The sequence below is a fragment of the Echeneis naucrates genome, chromosome 10 (assembly GCF_900963305.1).
Source record: "Echeneis naucrates chromosome 10, fEcheNa1.1, whole genome shotgun sequence".
Classification (NCBI taxonomy): domain Eukaryota; kingdom Metazoa; phylum Chordata; class Actinopteri; order Carangiformes; family Echeneidae; genus Echeneis; species Echeneis naucrates.
In genome coordinates, this window is record NC_042520.1 from 14,324,387 (window position 1) to 14,346,752 (window position 22,366).

Consider the following 22,366-nt stretch of genomic DNA (forward strand, 5'->3'; position numbering starts at 1 on the left):
AGTAATTATAGGAAAATAGACTATCAAGGATGACTCCTTTTAAATCATTTATAAAGCTTTCCTGGATGCAGACAGCTCGGCTACGAAGTAAATAGATACTAAACAAAACAAATCCTTAAAGTATATGCAAACACAAGCATAAATATTTGATCCACAGAGAGTAAGCTACGAATGACAAATATTAGTGATATATTGAAATTCTGGAACAGGCACCATTTCTGTCTTTTTAAAACTTGCTCTTCTTTTTCGAGTGTTTGTCAGTCGTTATAAGGTGTTTCCCAAATCCTTAGAGTCACTGCTGACTGAAGTGTTGGGTGCTGCTGCAGTCCATCCGAAAGTCTTTGCATTTTCCTCAAATTCTCTAAAATGAACCAGCTAAAAAAGTTGGTGCACTGTTCATCTCTCATTCTCTCACTCACATCATCCCTCATCTCTCTCTCTTCATTTCTTTCATGTCCCCTAAAACCCTCTCTCCCCCCTCCCCCCACCCCCCACCCCTTCTTTGCATGGCCGTCATAAGTTGGCCGCCAGACGCCACCAGGTTTAATGGACGTAGTAGAGCCAGTAGACCACGTTGAAGAAGGAGAAGACGGTCGGGAAGATCATCCTGGACCACTTATCGATAGAGTTCACGTCGGACAGGTCTGGGATGTTCACCTTGAGCTGGGAGGCCCGTCTCCGTAAGCGCGATTTCTTCTGGGCGTGGCGCTCCAAGGCGCTGTGGCCATAGTTCTGGCGGGCCATGGCTGCCCTGCGGTACTGCAGTGTTGAGCTGTCATAGGCCAGCATAGTGTTGCGGGGGTCTCCGGGTGCTCCCAGGCCCCGGGACAGATCCCCAGCACCACCCATCTCATTCTTCATTTCCAAGGTGCTAAACAGGATGTTGTCATCGGGAGTCATCTGTGTGAGGGTGTAAAAAGAGGTGGAGCCATGACAAGTTATTGTCTCAGGAAAATCTTTGCGTGCAACTAGAATCCAATTAGGTTTGTTAAAATTATTATTCAAAACAAACACAGCTATATCATTAAGCAATTCACTGTGTAAAAAATACTGATGAGGTGCTAGAATGGGTAATGCAAATGAGTCAAAAACTGTGTTACTTACAGTGAACAAAATCTTAAACACTTTGAAAGCACTAAGTAAATTATTGATCATTTGTCAATAAAAATCTGAGTGATAATACGACCACAAGACTATGTGATAACATTCCTGGAAGAGCACAACGCACTCCACAAACTAATTCTCATGGAGAAATCTTCATTGTCATCTCAGAATTTCAACCAGAGTTTGGTTAAAATTCTGTCGATTCACAAGACAAACTGAATAAAAAAAGAGAAAGCAAAGGAAAATGTGACAGGAGAAGGTTGAGAGAAATAGTAAGGACTTTGCAAAGATGGAGGAGAGGCTAAAAAGGTCAGGGCAGGTCAGAAAAGACATTGTGGGAAGTGAATTCGGATCAACATTTCTTCATCCATAGCCTGACTTCTGAGGAAAAACGTCCCTTTAATCCAATCCTGTCCCGCTGTAAATGGAGCCTATTTGTATTTTGTTCTTTTGTGTAACTGAAACGAAGCCACTTAGTTGGCACTGTTCATCAAACTGCAAATCTTTGTCTTTGTCTGACATTCCTTTTTTTACTATAAATTTCTTGAATTAGTCGTAAGAGATTCATCAATTTCCATTGAGAATATACAGTTTGAATCTAAATTATATTATTTTAACAGAGGCTACTGGTGTTTCTTTGCTTTTTTTTTGCCATGTTTGTCATTTGTCATTAATTTAGATATACAGACCAAGTTAACATTAAATTTATGCCTGCAGAAATCAAACTGCTAAGCCATGTTTGTCAGGAAAATGCATGAAGAGCAAACCAAGAGAGGGAAAAACACAATGGTGGGAGTGATGATCAAAGTTGTCTTAAAAATCTATAGAAATCAAAGAAATGCACAAAAACTACAGCATTTTCCTCTGATCTGGGTTGATTCAGATTGATGACATTGTTAGTTTTGACTTTCAAAACCTCCAGTACCTTATTTCTTTGCTCGCCTAGTCCTAATGCGGCATCGTCCACAAAGATGGGATCCCACATCGAGTCATATGCGTCAATTTCCCTCTGTTTCATTCTGGCATACAGAGCATCATCTCTCTGAACTACATTTCCCACCAGCCACTGCAAGCATACAAAATCAGCACTGTTACTTAGGGGAAATCGTAGCTTGCCACACTCAGAAGGAAAGGGTGTTTTATTTTTTATGTTGCTGTTGTTCCTGCAACTTTAGCAGCTGAATCATATTTAAAGAGAAGCCTTTGGCACCTCAGCCAGTGATTTTTCCAAGACGCCTTGCCCTTTGAGAGACACAGAAATATGGAAATAAAGTAAAAGCCAGTCATTGCTTCTGCATTCACTCTTTCAGATCCTAGTCTGAGCAATAAAGTTGGTACATAAGGCTAAACCAGTGAGAAACGGAGAGCTAGAGCAGGAGTACAGAGTGCTGGTAGAGGACATCAAGCATTGATTACAGCATCACATCGACCTTGAGAGGAGAAAAAGTTATTTGCTGCCACAGAAACATACAGACACATTAACCGACAGCACAGATACCTCTAAGGGCCAGTTACCCACACACATACCTTGTTGGGGTCGGGTCTCAGCTTCTCATTATTGGCTGTGGCTGCTTTCTCAGCTGCCTTCTTCTGCCGCTGGGGGCCCTGACCGAAGAAGATGTAGTTGACAAAGGCATACTCCAGCAGGGCCAGGAAGACAAACACAAAGCAGCCCATCAGGTACATGTCAATAGCCTTCACGTAGGGAATCTTAGGGAGTGTCTCTCGCAAGTGGGTGTTGATGGTAGTCATGGTCAGCACCGTAGTAATCCCTGGAGATCAGCGGAGTCATACGTTTAGAGAGAGAGAGTGAAGTCTTGAGATAAGACATTTTTACCATCATCTTTACACAGAAAAATAAGCCTGTCAATGTCACTAAAGCTAATGTAGCATTTTTAGCTAAGCAAGCAATATGGCCATTGGAATAAGTACAGTCAGTCTATTACTTCAGTTCACACACAATTCTGTTTAATTTATGGTGCCCAAAGGTTAAATAAACTGGGTTTGGCAGATTTTTTTCTCCAGTGCCTCATTAGGTTGGCATTAGTGTTTTCAGTGGAATCATTCATTTTAGTGATTCAATATTGTCTAATTGTTTGTATATATGATAGCTGCCTACCACTGACATATAGTTAATTCAAATATATTAGTATGCTAGCCTGTTAAACTAAGATGGTGCAACTTAAATCATTGCCAAGTATGCATATATGCCTATAAGGATATATTTTAATGAGTGTTCAGACTCTGTTCTGTATTGTGTAGCTGTTTACAGTAGTTTATTGGCAGCCTTCTGCTAACAATCTCAATGTTCAATGCTGCATATTTTCATCAGTCTGATAAAGTAAGCAGGAGAGTGCAGACTTCTTGTAATTGCACAATGCAATATTTCATAATTAAAAAAAAAACCATAATCATAGGACTGCACTTACATGTCATATAATTGCAAAGAACTGCATATAATTAATGAGTGTCTGAAATCTAAATCTTTTCAGTTTCACTTAAATCTTTATTATACATGTAGGAGTCAATGAGTTAACTTTAGTTTTAGTGAAATTTGCTTAATATGAAAATAATGAAGATCAGGTGCATATGTTCAAAAGGTTATGGGCATGCGCTTGTGTACGTACACTGATCATGATTACTTTGTACATTACGTTAGTGTTTATAGATCGTAAACAGACAGCCCTGAAAGAGTGTGAACCCATATGGACAAAATATCACTCAAAACCTCTTGAGACTGAAACTGTTTGTGTGTTTCATATAGTTAAAAGTTCACATTCATTCCTTTTTTTTTTTTTCAAATGACCACAAAACAAACTGTAGGCTATATCACAAGTGTCATGGTAAACATCTGCTATTAGTCACAGCACAATTCACCTGTTTTTTGACATGCACGCATTGTGGTTGATACATTAGTCATTTGCATGCACAATCTGCATTTGGTCAGATTCACACGTATTATAAATAACCCAGCAGCCAACTGTGCCACTCTAGCATGTAGCCTCATCTCTCATTGGCTATACTTGTTCACTGCACATTCTCAGGACACAAAGAGCAGGCACATCTATAAATTACGTTAACTTCCAAATGCACCGTCTGGGGCTCCAACCTGCATGTGTCCCACCTCAAAAACAAATGGTGTGTGACAAGAGCGAAGCACATAAAGTTCAAAGCCATTTCCTTTGCTGCTCTGCCCTGTCATATCCAACTTAAACACTAAAGGGAGCTTTGTGGAATCTAATTTTAGTATCAGTACTGTTTGACATTGTGTAAAGTCTAATGTGTGAGGTGATTTTCAGTAAATGTTGCCTCTTTTCATTTGGCTCTAATTTAGTTGGATGTAGTATCAATAAGCTGTGATCCCCAGCCAATGAGAGGCTCCGATAGACAGGCGGACATAGAGAAGACAGCACGCTTCAAGGTCGAACTGCAGCGCTTCTCACTCTGCATGAGTCATACATATAGTCATCTGAACAACAGACATTTAGCCGGGCAGCCTATCGCACACTGTTATCACTCACGTGCGCAGAGCTAATGAGAAAAAAAGAACTAAATGCAGGGAAAATAGAGAGCAAAAACAAGGACCTGGCCCCTGACAGATAATAATAATGTGCAGGTGTATAGCCAATCTAAATGTATACAGCCTAGTGTTTGTTTAATGGCTCTTTTTATGGCCTGCTATCAGTTAGCTTTGGGTAATTTCCCAGGGTCACTTTTCACCAGCGCTGAGGCAGTCCTACCCAGGGCCACTCTGGCAGCTGAGGCATCGTAGTTGATCCAGAAGGAGACCCAGGACAGGATGGTAATCAGGATGGAAGGCATGTATGTCTGCAGGATGAAGTAACCAATGTTCCTCTTCAGTTTGAAACTGAGGGACAGCCGGGGGTAGGAACCTGAAGATGGCACACATAGATGAAAAAGTGGGAGAGAAATAGATTTTCCTCAGTGACGCCAACTAAAAGCTTTTTTCCTTGACACAAGGAAAGACTTGTCTCCAGGGATGAAACTGGACCGGGGCCGTCCAAGGATCAGCCCAGGCACGTAAGCAAAACCTGGTTCTGCTTTTTCCCCGATCATTTAAAAGCAACATAGCATGTAAACTGCTACTGCCATCTCAATTTAATCACTGTCTGTCTCCAATAATTACGTCTTTTCGTCTGTATGTATTTTAATGTTGACAAAAATAGGCTATATATAATATTTTCACTTCCGGTAAACGTATTTTAATAAATTATAATAATAAAATAGTTTCTCGCCCAACAAAACAGCCATGAACACCAACTGCTGTCAACTCAAAGAGCCAACAACGAAGTGGACTGTTGAGTTGTTCACCTGTAGAGAAGACCACGTTCTTGGAGATGAGTTTGTAGTCGACAATGGAGAACTGTGGCAGCTCTATTCTGTCGACCCCAGACACTGCACCATCTCCACCTCTCCAATAAAACTCTATATCGTCTGTGGTGTAGCCGTCTGCAAGAGAGAAACCAAAGTCAGGTCACTTAGGAAAACAGTACAATCGTCCATTGACTGTCTGCAGTATGTCATGATGTTGTGGAACAGCGTTAAATGTCAGTGTCAGTGGTTCTCTGCTTTGTAGCTCACCCTCTACCATTTTCAATCCAAAGAATATGTATCACCCATCCACTCATCAAAAATGCTTGCCAGTGTATTAGATTAGATATTAGACATATTTATTTAATGTTTAATTTCATTTGATTTATACAATCTAGTTATCATTTCAGGCCACTGAACATTACAATCGACATACGAGCATTAAAAAAAAACCCCATAAATAATCTTGATAAACGTTCAACCGTTAAATAGTCACCATAAGCAGACGACCCTATTTGTAAATTTAGCTACATAACCGCTGTTTCCAGCAGCTTAAGGCTCACTGTGATGATGTGCCGAGCAGCGGTTAGCTCTGGGGCTAGCTGCTGAGCATGCTAACCTAAGTATAAAAAACTATCAAAACACGATGGAGGCAAAAGGAGGGGGGAAAAGAGCCAACACCGATAATGGTTTCCGTGGCTGGAGACAGCAGAAAGCCCTCGCCAGTTTGATGCCAAACTCGCAGAGTTTCCTCAAACAGGTAAATAAATACACGACAGTCTAGCTAAGCTAATGTTAGCCATGTAGCATTAGCAACAACTCAAGACGTGGCTCATGGAGAAGGCCCAAGCTGCGGTAGCCGTGATTTAGTGTAGATAGTTAGTCGTGAAAAGATATAAACAGATTTTAAAGAAGATTTTCCATCATCTAGGGAGCTGTTACTTTCCGTCAAGCTATGAGAACTGACTTACAGCGCCAGGGCACCTCAACATAAGCACACTGTCAACATACAGCTGTTTATGTCCATGTTAAATCGTAAAGGTATGTTAATGAGGAGGGAAGTAGGTTGATTTGTTGGTGTGTTCAAATGTTTGCTGGAAGCTCAATAAGCTCAATAAAGCAGCTGGTTTTCCTGCAAGAAATACATTCCTTGACATGAAGCTACACATTTTGTGATCTTTTAACAATATTGTACATATCATAACTATCAGATTGTTAAAGAAAATGAACCACGTGGTCCTTGTGATGGATTGCCATGTGAAGCAGGATTGCTTTCATAGCATCCTTATGTCAACTCTAAAGCAATGTCTGCAAGATGAAGTTTTGATTTTAAAATATTTTTCTCTTTTGTGTGTGTTGGAGGGTTTGTGGTCATGTAAAGTATTATCCTTTAAAAAGGAATTAAAATTTCAAATTATGTATGGTGCATCACTTCAAGTTAAAATTTTTAGGGCTTCTCTCTAGTTTTTCATACTGAAGTAGAATATTTATTTCTATGGAACACAAGAAAAAAAAAGATAACTGATAAAAAGAAAAGACTCATGAATGATGTTAATGATAAATAAATGATTCAGCTGCAGCTCTCCATCTTCAAAACCAGGGCAATTTTGCGATCTGGAGCATGTTTATATTGGGACAAACACATGCTATTATACAGCCACATAACACAGCGAGGAACTGAGATTTTAAGCGTGATGCATTTTGTGCACATGGATGGAAACTATTGCAGTTGCAGTCAGGGGACTCCAGTGTCGTAGACTGTCTGTCTCTGACATGAACAGCGTCGCAGGCAAACAGGGATCAGCCATCTCCCTCTGCTGAGCTGTACTTTGTCTTCCTCACACTCAAAATAGAGGCAGTGACCTATTCAGATGTGATGAATAATTAAACTCCAAGGTTTTGATTTTTAAAAATTAACACATAATTCTTTGTTGCTGTGGCACTGACATTCAAGGGGATGTTAGTCACAGTCCGCATGTTGGGTTGTTACTGGTTGGACAGGCAGCTTACTTCACCCACAGGCCTTTTTCACAGCAGACATTTTGATGTAGCAGACTAGGACAAGAACAGGTACAACCAGTAATAAAAGCATTGGTTTTATTCTACAGGAGCCTACATGGACAATACCTGGACCCTTGAACTGATGAATCAGCCATCATTCATTCTACTGTTTGTCTCATCAGTAACATTTAAGGTTGGAGTTATTATTTATTCACACATGCAATGGAAGAGTTAACTTCTCTCTGAAGACTGTCTGACCTCCGATCCATTACACACTGCTCTGCATTGATGTGATTCTATTCAAAATTTGATTTTTTTTTCACATTTTGAATATCATAAATATCATATCATAAATATATGCTTTACATTTTAAAAAAGGACTAAAATATTTGGACAACAATGGAGCTCCATCACACAGAAAAATAGGATAGACTTCCGCAATGCTAACTAAGCTAATTCATTGCTGGAGTCTGTTTTTGTGGAATTTGTTGAACTTTAGTAAAGCAAAGATTATTCCCAGCCTTATTCCTTAATCGTGGAATTTCTGACCACATTGTGTTGCAGCTGTGGAACATGATGTGGTTGATGCTGATGTTGTATGCATTGTATTATACACAGAGTTATCTCTTCCTCCACATCTGCATAGTCATCATCCCTGCATCACCCCAATTAATGTGGAGTCCACCATGCTGCTGCTCTGATGTGCAGCTCAGTTGAGCTCTGCTCAACCATGACAGGCCTGGCTCAGGAACTAGTGTCTAAGAGTCTAGAAAAATTAGAGATTTTAACATGTACAGTCTGGTAAGAGAGTACTTTATGGCTAGTTTGTAAGTGGTCAGTCATTTTGGAACTCTGGTGCCAATAAGGAGCAGTGTGCAAGTGAAAATATTAAGAGATGGTTGCACCAGATTGTAGTGAGTCACTAATTTCCATCTGTCTTCCATCCATCTTCCATCTGTCCTACATGGAAATGATGCTGACACACAGAAGCCATTCAGGGCAAAAACCTGATAATACAGAGCATATCAAACAAGCATAGAATACAATAAGCATAAGAAAACATAAAAAATTAATCTAAAATACAACACATAATACGACTAAAAATGTTTAAATGAAACACCAATTTAACAAAATAACCATGTTAAAGACAGTGAAAGCCAAACTGTCAACCTTCGAGGAATACAGCCTACATTTGTAATACCTCTTAAGTTGTTGGGAAGATTGATTGCGCGAAAGAAGAGTTTTGATTTGGGACATTATAGTCACATTTAGAGACTGAATTGGTTGACCTAATTCTGGATTGTTTCATTTATGTTTATTTATATATGTTATATACTCATCTTGGGGTGTCACACTTCCCACTACAATGATGGGACAGAAAATGCTGCAGATATGAGATATGCATAGATATGTGGCTGTGTATTTGCATGTGTGCAATGAAGCCTTGGTTTTGGAGATGGGGGCAGACATCAGTTATTGCTCAGTGCACCCCAGCATATGAAGCCAGTGGCCTGAACCACAGTAGCGAGCCGCTGATGTGTCTGGGGATCTTTGGTAAGACTTGTGTCTGTTAAAAATGCATCAAGTTTATCAAGGGAAGTGAGAGTTCTCTGGGCTCATTAGTCTGAATAAAATAGCACGCTCTGGCATGAAGCGATTCCAACGTTAAAACTGTTGCCAGTTAATCCATATGAGAGCAGATACTGCCTGGTGATCAAAACTGGAGCTGTCCGTGTGTGTGTGTGTGTGTGTGTTTTTTGTGTTGGGTTGCCTGAGTGAGGAGAAAAAAAAAAGATAGTATGAGTGATGGTGAGGGAGATAAAAAGGCTGGGAGGAAAAGAGAAAAGGATGAGACTGTGCAACAAAAGGAGATGAGAAATGAAAAGAGAGGAGCAGCAGTTCTGACCCACACTGTTTTTGTGCTGCTAACGCTGCTGGCAATAGTGTGATCAAACCCGGGAAGACTGAGCCCTATACCACATCCCACCCCCATAATCCTTTTCTCTGGGGACCCAGATAAAACACGCAGAGGACTTCATCTTTCTCTCTCATGTTGCCTAACACTCCCTCCCTCCTTTGACTCGAGAACGCCAGATTACATACAATTACAAACTTCATGTGAAATGAGTCCCTTGTACCGTACAAACATGAAGGCACTTTCATGAGAAAGCAGCACATAAAATCCACAATCAGCACACCCCCGAAACACTGGACCAAATCAGGCTCCTCCACGCCTTGGGAAGCCAGTGCAGTTGGAGTTGAATTAATTAGGCTGGATGTTATCAGTCAGTGAGCCATTAGTGATGTTCCTCTTTTTGATGCGTATCTCTTGATGTCTCATCAGCCTTTCACATGGAGCCTTATCAACCTTCCCCCTACCTTGCTGTCACTGGACCCGAAGACTGTTATCAAACCAGACTTCAGAGCAGCATGTGTACGTGAGATCTGTTTAATTCTGTGTCTCTGTGTGGGTGTCAGAGCTGGTAATCAGGGACAACAGTACTTACAGCTTTCGATCTCCAGGGTGCAGTTTTGCTCATCTAGAGGGTAGCGGCGCAGGTCCATCATGCAGGCTGCAGTGGTGGTGATCCTAGACACATAATGGGATGGAAAATATAGGATTCATCGTCACAGAAGAGGCTGAAGCAGCCGCGAACAGTGCAGTTTGTTTCATTTGACCGTCACACCAAAGTAGGATGTGCACCAAAGCAGGTTAATGACAAACCTCTCTAAAGCAGAAGCACCTGACATGAAACCGTAGCTGTAAAAACAATAGCTTTAAACAATAAAACCTTGCTAACAAAATCGTAAAAAGTTAACTGAGTATGTGTTTGTTCTTTGAAAAAGCTGAACTTTAAAAAACAAAGTAAATAAAATGGCTGGCCAGTAGCTTTGCCCTCAAAATATGGATTTTTTTGCTTTAAGGCCCTCAGAAGAAACCTCCTGCTGACCCGTTTCTTCTTAACATTTCCCCTCTTAGATGTTTTAACCCCTGTCCATTGGGTCCTAACTCCATGTACTGCCCACTAAATTCACCTAAAAAGATCTTTTCTCTCTGTAAGGCTACAAACTGCAGTCCAGTTTATTGCAGGTTTTATGCACCAATTTTGCACTTTCACCATTATATCCTCCGGTTTAATTTTAGCCTTTTAAGTTTTAATGTTTGTTTCTTTCTTTTGCAAACAGTGCCAGTAGAAAAGACTTAACTGCTCTCATTGGACCAAAATGCATATGTAATGGTTGAATGATGAATATATGAAGCAGCTGTTTTACCAAGTAATACTTTTTCATGGGATTCTCTAGAAGCTGAATTGTGACATGACATTAGCTTTGGAGCTTACAGCATTTTATGGCTCTTTAACACTTCAGCTTGAGTTTAGGCCCATAAAAGCGACTAATTCTGAGTAGGGTTTGGATATGCAGTAAGCAAAACACACACACACATACACTATAGAAACAAAGAGCTGATGAGTGACCGCTCTCATTAGACTTTGAAGAACCAAGAGTAAATATTTTTCCTTTTGATGTTTTTGTCCACTAGCTCACATGTTGCATTGTTTCTTGTCAGTACATAACTGTAAAGCACATTTATTACCATATGTACTAACTGCTAGTTCAGTCAACTGCTAGTTGAAATATGTACAACCAGTGCACAGTTAGTAATATATGCTGTACTGTGATTGGGGGGGGGTTAATTTTTTGAATCATAAGAGATAAAACAAGAACAGGGTTCAACCTCTGGTCAAACAGTGCCATATTAAATAATGGCCAAATTTGAGCCAGTCGCGTCTGACAGGTTCACACAGAGCAACGCACTTCCTGTTACACACACAACAAGTTGGCCAGTGCTGAGACGGGCTGGCACCCGGCCGTGCCAAACCCCCGAGGCTGTCTGAGAGAGACTGGACACACAATTTAACCACAGGGACTAAATTTAGCCTCCTTGACTTGTAAGACAAACCCACACACACTGATTGATATAAAACATGATAGCATCATGTAACCATTAGCAATAGAAGCAGCCTGTGGGGAAATTTCCAGTATAGGTTGAGGTATTTATCGTGACCTTGGGTTTCCCTTGTCACTGTTGGTTACTATCAAGTCATTAATTTATTCCTTTAGATTTCCATCCATTCATGCGCAACAATGAAAATGGTTTGTGAGCATTCAGACCTCCACCAACCACTGGAAGTCATAAATAGATGACATAATAATACAATTAATAATAATAATAATAATAATAATAATAATAATAATACGTTTTTAAAAAGTTTTCTTAATTAATTTGATGGAAATTTGCCATAATAATTTCAACACGTTTCTGAAACAATTAGCTGTGTTAAACAATTTAGTTGTAATGGTCATCTGTGCTATTACATTTTAATATGACATGCAGTGCCATGTAACTATCACCCTTCAACTCTTTAATATCTAGCCCTAAAGCCTGAACTGTGCACTTCACAGACTGACATCTTCTTTTTGGTTTTAAATTGGGGGGTAAGAATAAATTAAACACCCAGCAGGAATGCCTTTTTTTAATGAAAAATCACAAATTATGGTACTGAAGGGATAGTCAGCAAAAATGTAAAGATAAAGATATTTTTAAACTTTACATACATTTTACAAATTATACGTCCTGTGCCTGAGTTACTCCAAGATTTTCACTTTTTTTTTTTTTTTTTTTTTTTTGCACTTTACATGTTTTAGCAATCATTAAAAGCCATTTTATGCTTTTGCAAATAAGACTAAACTGTTCATTGAGCAGTAAAAACAAAATCACAATATCATTCCTCTCTTCACTTTAAGTAAGAACTTATCTTGAAAAGTGCTTTGTCTTTAATAATTAAGAGCAAAAGTTTATTTGAAATCCTTCTACATAAGGCTTCCTGCTCCCCTGGGTCTAGCCTGGCAAGTTTGGGATCTCATTTTTTGAGATGTAGAGACGCAGAGTCTTTCTCTCTCACACTCTCAGGCTCTCTACCTCTCTCTCTGCCTCCTTTTTCTTGCTCTCTGGGCTCTTATGTAAGAGCCAGTTTGCAGGGCCATGATGCACTGGGGATTAACACAGGAGTCCTATTTCTGTCCTAGTTTACCCTCTTTATGGCCCCAACTTACAGGGATGTTGTACTTGCCAGCATATCACTCATCACTCACCACCACTTCATCATCATGGTGGTGGAGGAAGCACACAGGAAAAGTGAAAATGAGGCCGAAATGACAGGGGTAAAAATAACAGCCTATTTATAGCCCACCAGCAGAAGTCTCGAAGCTTTGTCTGAGACTCTGCATCACTGATCAAGAAGTGCTGCTGCTGCATCCGCTGGCCTATAGCAAGCATGTCGAATACCCACGTCGACAATTAACCAATAGCTTACAACCAGAGAGACAGGTTAGGATTCCTCTGCAGAATTCCCTCCCTGTCTTGACTCTCCTGCTCCTCCTCCTCCTCCTCCTCATCAACGCTGCAGCGAGTCTGCTGTGGTCCTCTGCAGCAGCAGCAGCAGTGATCATAAAGCACAGGCTTGTTTGCTCTTCATCAACATCAGGGCCAGTCCCTCTCTCTCATCCCAACCTGCCTGAGGAGAGGCCACGCTCTAGCAGATCACGCAGATTCAAACACACTACATTTGCTCTGCGTCGGAACTAATAGGACATGGAGTTCTAAAAAAGGCTGGTTTGTTTTTTTTTTCTCTCTCTCCTGTGCATGTTCCCTCACAGTTCAGCCTGGGCTGAGCGTGTGTGTGTGTGTGTGGACCCCCTAAGGCAGCCTGTGCACCTTTATTCCAAATGACCTTGTTTACGGACATAACACAACCACCATGAATTCCCAGACAGAAACTCATTTCGAGGGAGCTTCACAGCAGAAACTAAATATGGAAAGAGAGAGAGATTTTTTTTTAAAGCAGGTTACAAACCTGTGCAGCCTTTAATTAAACTGACAAATTATTACACTGGTATTGTAATGAAGTTAGAAGTTAATTTAAAATGGAGAAGCTCCCTCCATTTTGGATAGGGAGCCCATGTTGGGCTGAGGAAACATGGCATGCAGGATTGCCTCTCCCTGCTCAGACACTGTTGCCAAATTTGAAAATAAAACGTCAGCAACAGCTCAACAAGGATGCTCCTAATATGTACCAAAGCATGCAAAATCAAGGGAGATATTTCTCAGTTTGAAATTACAGGCACATCGAAACACATGGCACATACAACGCATTCTGCCTCAATCAGTAGTTTTTTGGGAAAAATGTGTAACTTGGGAGGCAGTGCTAAGCCTGTATTGATGGTATTGACAGAAAAAGGGCTTATTTAAATCCCTCTCTTCCTCCACTCAGTAGCTTTGTCCTCCTGGCCATGCGATGCCATCTATTGAGCTGCAGAGTAGAACACTCCTAGCCGTGACAAAAGAGGACATCAGTCTCCATAGCACAAGGATATGTCCTCTCACAAAAGGAGTTACCATATTCAAAGAGAGAGAGGAGGGGAGGGGAAAGGACGGTGAGGGGAGGGCAGAGGGAGAATCCTAATAATTTCTCCATTTTGAAAGTCTGACCTTCATGTCTCTTTCTTTTTGTCTGGTTCTCCCTCATTTTTCAATCCCACTCAGTGAATTTTGAGCGACATGCATCAGGAGTCATCCACTGAACGTCTTTAGTTTTCCCTCTTTTTCTTCATAAAATGAAAAGCTAAGTGGAGTTTTTCCTGTGTGCATATGTGTCTCTCTCTCTCTCTCTCTCTCTCTCTCTCCCTCTTTTCTCAGCCTGGGCGGTATCTGTGTTATTGGCTGAGCCTTTTCATGGGCTGGGTAATTAGATCAGTGCCTCTCCCCGCGAGTAAAACCAAGCTCTAAAGTGATAGTTGGGAACACTGTTGTAATTTTCTGCTCCTCCTGATAATTGAAGGCCAGAGTTTGGCAGGATCGGGATGCACTAAATATCCAGGGAGTAAAAAGTAAACAACGCCCTCACCCTTCCTCCTCCACATGCACCCCAAAAATAACACTTGCCCACTTGCAAACACCCACCCACAAACTCAGATCCTACACACGCACAGACAGAAACATCTAATGCCTCCTGCAAACTAAACAACGCTGTAATGAACTGGTGTTCCCCTGATAGCGTTTGCTGATTTCAGTTAGTTCACCACAGATCCGCATTCACCTTTGAAGCCATATTATGTTTACTTTTGCAGCTAATTATGTAAGGATTTAGCATGACAACAACATATCAAAAAAAAAAAAAATGAGAATGCATCTTGTGTTATCATGTATTTGTATAGCAGCAATCACACATTTAATTGGTTAGGCTTTTGGCTGCATTGGGTTTTTATATTAGGCTTCGTTTGACACAGGTAGCATTTAATAATTTTTTTATTTATGTATGTATTTTTCTCTCTTTCAGCCATTTGGTATTCTGATTACTGATTTATGCTGCATAATTTTACATAAATTAAGGGGACTTCAGATGCAAACGATAACTCTCTTACTCTAGCGTGGCTGAAGCTCCAAAACCTCTGGATTTGCTATGGTGCAACTAGATAGCGTCTTTTTATTGGACCCTCTTCACTGGTACATCATACATTTTCAAAACCCAGGGTCTCAGTGGCCCACACAGTTTCTGATTTAAAGCTGAACTACATATAGTGAAACTGTCATGTCACTGTGACATCATCATGTTTATTTGGGAGGTGAAAAGCTCTAGAGGTCTGGGGCCAGAGAGGATTATTAATTATTATAAATGACCTTAACACCTCTGCTGTAGTTTCTTTACAGTTACTTTACTTCACTTTTTACAAGCGATCAGGTAATTGAATTTGGTTAATTGCCGGATATTAAATGACAATAATATATGAAGTTGTTCAATTTAGCTCTGACTCCTCCAACATTAATGTTTTATTTACATACTAACAGATCAGTAATAACAATTCCATTTATAATTATGGAACTTGATATAACAGAGGTCTTGCTGCAGCATTTGTGTAGCTTTATTTTGAGTGCAGTATTTTTACTTAACTATTGGCTCTAAATTAAACATTCGCCATCTCTGAGCTTTCCACTGATGATGACTAATATGAATTCATAGCCCAGCAGATGTCAAAACAGTTATGCACTCAGGATGGGACTCTTGACGGGACATGTGTGTGTTAACATACATCCTGTTTTCCTGTTGAGGGCTGTGTGTCTCCTCTCAGTTAGCCATCCCCGTCACATCCACAAAAGCCCTGCTGTTGCAACCAGCCGGCCCGTCTCTGCAGGTATGTGTCAGTGTGCTCAGAGCACACAGGCATCTGGTCGGGCTAACTCTGACAGCAGCTTGTGTCTGGACTTGCTAGCATCAAATAAAACCTGAACCAAACCCACAAACCAAAGGATGGAGGAGCCAGGAGGCACCGGTACTGACAAGGACAATGTATGTGAGGTAACCACAGCTCTCCGCTGCACGCACACCCTGACATTCTACCACAACCCTCTCCTAGTCTCCATTGCTTTTTGGCTGTTATACAAAAATATGTGTTGGTCTTACATAATTGAGCGTTATAAATTACATTTCTCAAGTATTGAAACAAAATGTAGCGATGAATAATCTGGTGCAGTGCAGATACTTAAATTTTTTAAGTACTCTTTGCGCAAGAAGGCTCTGACTGAATGCTGCAACATCTTGAATTAGCAACGATAATCTCATCTTTTAAATGCAGACACTAATCTGAGCTCATTAGCGCAGACACACACAAGAAGAGGAGGCGACAGATCAGAGGAGGCAGCAGCACAGTGATGGACGGGTTGTGCTAGCTGGTGCAGTCAAATATGGTGCATCAGTACAAATACAGATTCAGTGTTTGTATTGAACTGCTACATAATTGATTATGAGTTATCAATTATGGATGGCAGTCTCCTCAGAGGATTCAAAGTCCAACACCACAAAGAAATGTCTTGTAGATGGGCTGAACCATCCTGCAGAATTAGACTCAGTTTAGCTGCCTGTACCACCCTGCTTCATTATTGATCGGAGCCTATCAATTATTGACATTGATGATCATCAGGGGATGTGCCTTAAATAAGCATATACTTTCTATACACATCTTAATTTTTAGTCTTAACAATAACTGTAGGCACCAATTTAAATATAAGGAAAAAAAGTATCCAAAATTAAGACTGTTAGACTGTCTTGTTTGGTTAAGGCAGATGGCATTGTTCCATCTTATTTAATTTTAATAGTCTGAACCATTTTGTGGCTATATTTCAAAATATTAAAGAGGGAGTTTGCCATCCAGTGAGTCAGCACCTGTGACACCTGAAGGTTTGGTTTGGTCAAAGACAACAAACTTCTCTGACTCCTCACCCCTTTTCTTAAAAGTTCTAAGGATGCAAGTTGCTCATTAACTTTACAAAGGATCCAGGCTGCTCAGTGAGTCTGGTCAGGGAACCCATAGACATGATCTCTACAAATTAAAACACATTTTGGAGCTATCAACAATATGGGAAAGAAGTGACATAAAATCTGAAAACATGCATTTCATCTGTTCTTTGGAATTGCATGTGTGGCACTGCCTTACAGTGTATTAATTTATTCATTCATTAAAAAAACAACTTTAGATGCCCCCTGTGTCTGTCTCCTAATCCTGATGAAGTTCAGAAGTTAGTGTCTTCACTGTGGTTAGTTGTCCCAACCAATAATTAATTTAGTCATTTCTTGGCTAATCTGAAGATTCATGATAATCTGACTGAAGTGGGATATTTTACACCCATGTTTTTTATTCACAGATCTCAGCCATAACTTGTAAAAGAAACATGTCTGGGTGAAAAATTAACAGCCATTGTAGTTTTCATTCAAAATTAATGATAATATATAAAAAAAATCTCCATCAATTTATTAATTATTCCACATTAGAGAGGGCACGTGTAAAAGGCTTACCTGAGTCCATAAAGCACTGTGCCGTCAGGGTGGAGACGGATCATCCTGTTCTTGACTGTGACACCATGAACAAAGGATTTCTTGTCATTGAGGAAGTATGTGTCGGGGACCCACAACTGATCTGCCACTCTGTTATCCAGAGTCAGGTTGTAGGCGATCTCAGAGTAGGACAAACGCTTGTCTCGCCATGCTTGCTGGAAGTACATTGTCAGGGTGTAGTCCTGGAGGACAGAGACGGGGGGGTATGTGTTTAGTGAAGCTAGTCCATGACATCAAAGTGACAATATTTATCTCAGCTGGCACCTTTTAAGCTCCAACAGCAGGTCGTTCCAGAGTAGCATTTGACATGTGTCAGGCTTTACGGATGCTACGTCATAGGAAGGTCAGGCAAAAGGTCACTGGTGCTCCATTGGTGTTAAGGCCATGAGGGCCAAGGTTTGGGGCGGAGGGGGGGTCATCATTTAACTATTGTTACACATATTTTGAGACTAGAATTAGAGAGGAACTTTCTCAGCTGGCTGGCTGTTGTCTCAATCAGTGAAGTCACCTTCTGCTTCACAGAGAAAATACTGCTCCTGATGCGAAGCCAGTGGATTTCTGCAGCTGTCTCCCATTTTCCTCACTTGGTTTTGCTTCTAATTTTGCCTAATAAACAAGCTCAAGTACAGAGATTGTGGGGAGTTTTCCAGATCTAAAATAAAAAGCATTGATACTGTACAGTTTTTTTTTACACATGCTCAGAGATGTAGCTGTAAACTCGACCACCTCCTTTCTCTCTCTCGCTCTCCCTCGCTCTGTCTGTTTTCTCGGCTTCTCACTCTTAAAAAAAGATTCACACCCACACAGCCACAGCGCTGCAGTTAGATCTGCTCTATTACAGTGTATTGCAGTGCAATCGATGAATAGGAAAACAAATTAAAAAATACAGTCTGAAGCGAGGCTCTTGAGATTTTACTCCGAGCAGCCATCGTCATTACTTATCACAGAGCTTCTGTTTCCGAGCCTCTTGTCCTGTCATCACACATTGGTGTGACAATCATAAGCAATCGATTCTCTCAGCCTCTAACTCTTATCGTTCATTACATGTCGTGTGCACAACCAAAACGCTGTGTAAAAAGGCTGTCTAAAAAGGCTGTCTAAAAATACACAAGCTGCCATGTTGATTTTTTTTTTCTTTTTTTTTGAGGCGTGTAAAGTCAGTGAGGATGGTCACATCTATTTTCTGTATTACCAGAGTTCCCGACGAACCCTCCGCTTACACTCGCTCCATCTCTGTCTTATTATCAGCCTGTCGATTGGATATCTCTATCACCTCTTGGATCGTTAGCTGCTGCCTGCAGGCTGAGTCTACATCACCCACTGAGGCCACTGTTGTCAGCAGGGGTGGACACGAACGAAGTAAATTTACTTGAGTACTGTACTTAAGTACAGTTTTTGAGTATCTGTACTTTGAGTATTATTTTTGGGGGATACTTTTACTTTCACTTTACCACATTTGAAGGACAAATACTGTACTTTTTACTCCACTACATTTCTATTGATGCTCTCATCACTAGCTACTTTTGTGCTAGTCTAACATTACTGTTCATTGTTTTTGTAACACGCACACCTCTGTACATGTTCCAGGTAAGAATATGGCCACGATGTATAATCCTCATCCTACCTGGATTATTTCTCCATAACAATCGGCTCATTCTTCATTATACATCGTGGCCATATTATTACCTGGAACACGCATTAGCTTGTATCCAGAGTTTGGATGTCTTCTGTGGACATCACTGACAACATGGTCCAAGTCCTCACCACTCACAGCTGAATACAGGTCTGTCTTTCTACACACACAAAAAAGCATTAACAACAAGTAATATCCCGGTCCCAAATTTGTGGTCAATATATTTGTCGGAAAGTGTGGAAATAACGCCAACAGCTTAAATAAATTCCTTTGCTGTACAGGCTACATGCTCTGGGTCAGCAGGTCCCACTTCCACATACTCTGCAAGGTGTAAAATGTCTATCACCAACTCTTCAGAAAGTTGAAGCACATCCTGTGTAACCGCCATGTTTTCAAAGACTTTCAGGCTTCACCAAAGCAATCATTAGACTTGATTTGCATTAGCCCTGTCCAGGCCAGCCGACAGTTTTGCCTGGTCTGGTTCGGTCTAGGTGCTGGGGCGGGGGCGCCGTATCTTGCATTAGCCCAGTCCATTACTCATAACCAATTAACCTGGCCATGTTCGATTGCCCACACAGGAAACTGAACCGCTTCTATCTGCTCTGGTCTCTTTTCTGGTCCTGTTTACCATCTGTCTACTATCCACTTTTCCGTGCTGTAGCCCCGTCCCTCTTCACCCACTGACCATCTGCCCCTTCCAGGAATCGAACCCGCGACCTCCTTATTCATTGCGGGTCGGCAAAACTAAGATGCTAGAAATATTATATTTTTACAATTTTTATTATAAATATGATATATAGATATGTACTTTATTTTTCCTGAGGGAAATTTACTAACATGCATCACTCACACAACAGACAAACAATCAGACATACAGAGACATGCTGCCTCACCTTCACACTGCAGTGTGCTTTATTCAGCATGACAAACAGCTCGTTTTTGTAGAGATTAGATGATGAAAGGTTTACAAACACAAAATAGGCTCAGCAATGATGAACTATATAGAAATGTATGTTGATAATTGTGGCACATGAGATATAAAACAGCTCCACATCAGGGGTTCCGTTCACTTGTCTGATGGCCGCTGCAGTGTGATCGGCCTGAGCATTCCCATTTAAGCAGATGGCCTTGTGGGTAATGTGTGACGTATTCAGCACGTAGCCATGTTGTCTGTACGCCTAATGTCAGAAGTGTAGTCAGTGTGATGAAACTCCTAAAAGTCCTGTGTTGTGATGTTGAAGGACGTACCAGCGTTACCAGCGTCAACGAGCCAAGCTAATAGCTAGCTAACCTAGCATAAGCTGAGCTAGCTAAAGTGCGGAACCGCGACTCTAACTCACTAATTCTGGCCTCCATTTTTTCTGTCATCCTCAATCTATGACAAGAGGTACTACAATAAAAGGAGGCAGAGGAGGAACTAGACATGGAGCACACAGGACAGTCTATTAATCAAGGTGAATAGTAGAGACAGCAACACAAGGTAACATACAGCACAACCAGCAGAGCCTGGACCCCCCACAGACCTCCCGGAGTCTGACACTCTGTTTATTGTGTCCATATAAAATATTTTTTGTACAGATGAGCAACTAGACTGGACACCCTGATGTTTCCTGTTCCAACACACCTGATTCAAAGGAGTGACTGCTGATCAAACTTCAGCAGAGCTTGATGACGAGCTGATCATTGATCAACTAACTGGGAGAACTGAGGAAAACAATATTAACCAGAGGCCTGTGGTGACAATCTGAACATTATTAGTGTTTTGCAGCTGCATTTATTCATTAATCAGGTATAACAGTCTTTCAGCGACAGTCTTGCTGAATTTCCCCTTTTGCTCAGCATTATTTTGATACAACTGAAGTGAAACAGCCTTTGACATTTTGTCATAAAAAAGAGCGTTGGTGTGTCTGCTGTGTTTCTCTCTCTCTCTCTCTCTCTCACACATTTGCATGCATACCGGATTTCTGTATTACACCAACAGAGTATAATTACTTTCAATGTTATCACAGAAGATGGGACATTAGAGTATTATTGTTATCTCTGAAAACTTGGCAAAAAAGAATTAAAAACAAGTTATAATTACTAACAGTCATTAAACCACAACAAAAGCCCATTCGAGAGGTTGAAAAAAATGTTTCTACTTGAGAAAGAACATATAAAATATTTAATATCAAAATAATGTCAAGAATAATTACATGCCAATTGACAAATGAGTGTGCTGACTAATGATTTCAGGCTGTCCGATATCACTCACAATCACTCACACAATACTCCCAGTATCATGGATTGAACACTCAATACTTTACACTCAAGTGGATCGTTAAATTGGATTTTAAACATTTATGGATTACTGTCTTTGGTGCCGGGCAGCATGGTGGCATAGGGGTTAGTTCCTGCGTGTGGGGGTTTTTGGAGTATAGAGGGTGCACAGACAAACCCCGGGCCGGCATGCTGCCTCCTGGCTCTGCTGTAAAATGGCAGCATAATTACAGCCTCACAGATGGTGCTGTTTACCTTTACTCGGACATCACTTGAGCTTAGAGAGGGACACCAACTAAAGCAGCCTCCTCCCATCCCCCGAAGTGCAGTTGAAGTTAGAGTACAGACAAAAACCAAATGTGTAATGTAAAAACAACTGTGCTGCCAGGGAGCACATTTTCTGTTGTGACGAGGGGGAAACATTCAGCAGGAGAGTGTTGTTTTCTTGTGAGCAAAGCAAATCCTGCATCTGCATATTTTTGTCAGGTTTTCAACTGAAGAGAGCTTCTGCAAAAAACCTACAAAGCTCTTCAGTTAGAGATGAGAAAAAAACATCCAGTCAAGTTGCCTTTTCACACAAAACATCAGCATGGATGAATCTCTGAAGTTCAGGGTTTTTTTAATTTAACATTATAACATTCAAATAATTTCTGAGTAACAATCAAGATATTTATGTGTTATGTTCTCAGCCTCTATCTTCACACACAAAACAAAACAGAGACGGACTGTCCCGTCTAACAAGACCTTCACTCTCCTTGTCATCACCCGTCAGAAACTCCATTAACATCACATTGAACAGGGAAAATCAGTGAGGGAGACATCTTGTGGAGAACAACAACATTTAATATACAAAAAATTTCAAGACAGCCCTGAATACATAAACACAACAAAGCTACAAACAATAGCCTGCTACCTGACAATACATCAACGCTGGTCGAACAGTGACAGTGTCTCACTACAAATCTGTTCCTGGGCTAACAAACCTCCATTAAGTATCTGACAGAGTGACAAGGAGTACTTTTTTGTTTTTTGTTTTTTTGGATTTCCCTGAGAAATCTCGACAGGCTACGATTGTTACAAGACCTCCATT

The 22,366-nt window shown here is 40.7% G+C and overlaps 1 protein-coding gene across 2 annotated transcripts in view; it reads right to left on the minus strand.

The window, feature by feature from the left end:
* Positions 1-543: 543 nt before the first annotated feature.
* Positions 544-22,366, minus strand: part of gabrb2a (gamma-aminobutyric acid type A receptor subunit beta2a) — a 30,225-nt gene continuing 8,402 nt past the window's right edge. Inside the window, exons 4-10 of one of the 2 annotated variants that reach the window (XM_029511757.1) lie at positions 17,346-17,566; positions 9,945-10,027; positions 5,437-5,574; positions 4,845-4,997; positions 2,632-2,876; positions 2,030-2,170; positions 544-900 (exon numbers count right to left, since the gene is read on the minus strand). In XM_029511757.1, the coding sequence (XP_029367617.1) occupies positions 544-900; positions 2,030-2,170; positions 2,632-2,876; positions 4,845-4,997; positions 5,437-5,574; positions 9,945-10,027; positions 17,346-17,566 (1,338 nt within the window). The remainder of the gene's footprint in view (positions 901-2,029; positions 2,171-2,631; positions 2,877-4,844; positions 4,998-5,436; positions 5,575-9,944; positions 10,028-17,345; positions 17,567-22,366) is intronic. The other variant, XM_029511758.1, reaches the window with a different exon arrangement.